Source organism: Drosophila subpulchrella, chromosome 3L (assembly GCF_014743375.2).
Source record: "Drosophila subpulchrella strain 33 F10 #4 breed RU33 chromosome 3L, RU_Dsub_v1.1 Primary Assembly, whole genome shotgun sequence".
Classification (NCBI taxonomy): Eukaryota; Metazoa; Arthropoda; class Insecta; order Diptera; family Drosophilidae; genus Drosophila; species Drosophila subpulchrella.
Genome location: NC_050612.1, coordinates 17,716,040 through 17,718,747, shown reverse-complemented (window position 1 = coordinate 17,718,747; position 2,708 = coordinate 17,716,040). Strand labels below are relative to the sequence as shown.

Here is a 2,708-nt window from a genome sequence, read left to right as displayed (position 1 = left end):
ACAGGAAAACGGTTAACTGAAATTGAAGTTTATTTATGGAGTTGCCCAAAAGGTTTCTTAAGAGGTTCGATAGGTGATAGAAGTTAATAAAGAGATATTTAAATCAAAATAAACATAGAAATACAAAATTTGATTTTTTAAAATTGGTTTGCTATAATATTTGAAGCAATATAGTCATTACTTTTGATTTCGATTCTTAAAAATTTTAACCTTGTGAAATTATGTCATACACTTATTTATTTGATTTCATTTTAAGAGTTTTTATCTAAGTAAACTTAATTTATTTTAAGCTTGATAGTTCTCATGCAGAATATTGACATCTTTCCAGTACACATGGTCACCAGAGATCTCCACAGCTTGGGTATCGTCTTCCAGAATGCGTTCAAAGGGATAAGCCAAGGGCAATTCATCCCATCGACTGATACCCTTGGTAAAATCGCAATTGAGTTCGTTGCCCTGCCGAGCCTTGAAGTCATAGACGGTGGCCACGATAAGAAGTCGTATCTTTAGAGGATTTCCTGAACCTCCCCGTGGTAAAATCAGACGTCTAGGGAATCCACAGTTAGAAGTGGAAATATTCAAGGGGAAGTCGTATTCCTCCCTTTCAGCCAGCTTTACGAACTGATGGAGTTCAGTGTATGAGATGTGATCACCAATCAGGCCTCCAAACTCTTTCGATTTCCTCGTAATTCTGTTGATTCCTGGATATATAACGGTTAGAAAAGAGTCCAACTGATAGAAGGGCTCTCTCAATATAGATCCTTGCCCTGGAGTGGTTAGAAAAGTCCGAAAAATTGTAGATTGTGTTTTGTTGCCCGATACTTGTAGACTATATTGGAAATCCTTGTGCTGCAATCGAAACTGTCGTTGTTGCAAGGTAAAGGGCCACACAAACTGACCTGCCAAGTTGAAATGCCTGGCGTGTAGGATATTACTGAGATCTACATCAACCGGCTGATCGTAGGTGATCAGGGGACCTATTTGCAAATCATCGATGCGGAGATTACTGGGAATAAACGTTTTCTGATTTGGGGGTTGGAACACTTGACGATACCAACGATATGACTGCAAAACTCGCTCGACATAATAATAAAAGTCTTCTGATCTCAAAGAAGTGCGTATATCCAGTAAAGGCGCAGGTTTCAAAAGTTCCTCTATAGTAAGTTTTGTCCAATCGTATGGGAATAGTTCTGCAAGTCCAATTAGCCAATTGTCGTTCTCTTCCAGATTAATATAAGTGCCATTAGTTAGCTCAAGATTTCTAAAAGAAATAGCATCACTCACTCTTTCTTCGAATTTTTTAAGATACTCCATAATAATTTGCGTTGTTTTTGAAGAGCTTTCCTTAAATCTATGATTCGGTTTTTGTATATTCCTTACAGGCGTCAACTTCTTATACGGTAGCTCCTGTCCATAGCGTTCCAGTTTATATCGTGCCAGAATTTGACTTAATTGATAGTAGCACCATTCCTGCAACTGATCTGATTTTTCCGTAGTCAAAGCAATACCCATGTTTAGATTATACCAATATGACTGCCAACTAATATCCTCTAACAAATGCTGTATTTTGTTCTTTCGTTTCTGCTGCTTCATTCTCAGTATATTCACATCGCCCATGGCCTGAAACCATTCAAGAGAATTTCGCAGTCCACCTTCCAAACTTGAGGGTTCCATATTTTGCGGGTGGATTTCCTCAATATCACTTGTATTCTCGTGTCCTATCCAGTTGGCAAAGTTGAAATTTCTTGCCTTTCTTACGGTTTTATCATCGTGATACGTTTCTGGCCACAATTCATAGATCTTTGGCATGATCAGTGCCTGATAATCTTCCCTTTTGAGGATAGTATGCGTCAGAGCTTGTACAAAAATTCCAGGATTTAGGTGAACTCTTGCCCAACAAATATTTTGCCATAAAGTATACCAATCTCTAGTGTAGTAGAAAAAATGATAAAGTCCCAGCGCCTGTTGATAATGATCGGCATTAAGTGGATTGTAGTATTCATATCGATTTAATAGTTTTCCTAAATTGAAGGCCTTGTAAAACTCGGTCATGTGATCGTTGTAGGCCTTAAATTTGTAATATTTTAATTAGTTATATATTTTGGTGACTTTAATTCTTATACCGACCACATACTGTTCCTTATCGGTTACCAAGTGCTCTCCCAATGATCGCCATTGTTGGTTCACCAAGGGCTCGTGTACATGATGCAGAATTTCCAGCAAAAAGCGCTGTTTTTCCAAAAAGTAACGATTTCCTAAATATTATTAAAGACTTAGAAGCTGCACAAATAACAATATGTTCAAAAAATGCACCTATGCCATTGGCAAAAACTTCCGAATAAATACTTAGACTTAGCAAAGATAAGACAACGGAAAGTCTCATCTTACTTGTGTACCACACTCGATTCGAAAACAAACTGGTGGCGGTTTGCAAATTGCATTTTGATTAGGCTTTGTATTGCTTTCACCTATATAAGTTGGCATTATCTTTCAGTGCGCAGGGTGGCTATTTTTAAATACAGATAATCATTTTTAGACTTTCATTATGTTATTATTAGAACGGAGGAATTGTGTTTACAGTAATTTTGTTGCATATGCCACCCTTTATCTAATTAAAATTTGAAAACTTAATAAAAACTAATATCAATTTCATACCATTTGGAAAATAAACCGGTGTGTGAAAAAAATAAATTTAAGTGAGAAAGTAA

General features: G+C 36.7%; 1 protein-coding gene across 1 annotated transcript; it reads right to left on the bottom strand.

The window, feature by feature from the left end:
• Positions 1–283: 283 nt before the first annotated feature.
• Positions 284–2,387, bottom strand: LOC119553696 (larval serum protein 1 beta chain). Its single transcript, XM_037864251.1, has 3 exons — positions 2,314–2,387; positions 2,128–2,255; positions 284–2,067 (listed from the first exon to the last, which is right to left on the bottom strand). Exons 1-3 carry the CDS (start codon positions 2,381–2,383, stop codon positions 286–288), a joined length of 1,980 nt encoding a protein of 659 aa, XP_037720179.1. The 5' UTR covers positions 2,384–2,387; the 3' UTR covers positions 284–285.
• Between the last annotated feature and the right edge of the window lie 321 nt (positions 2,388–2,708).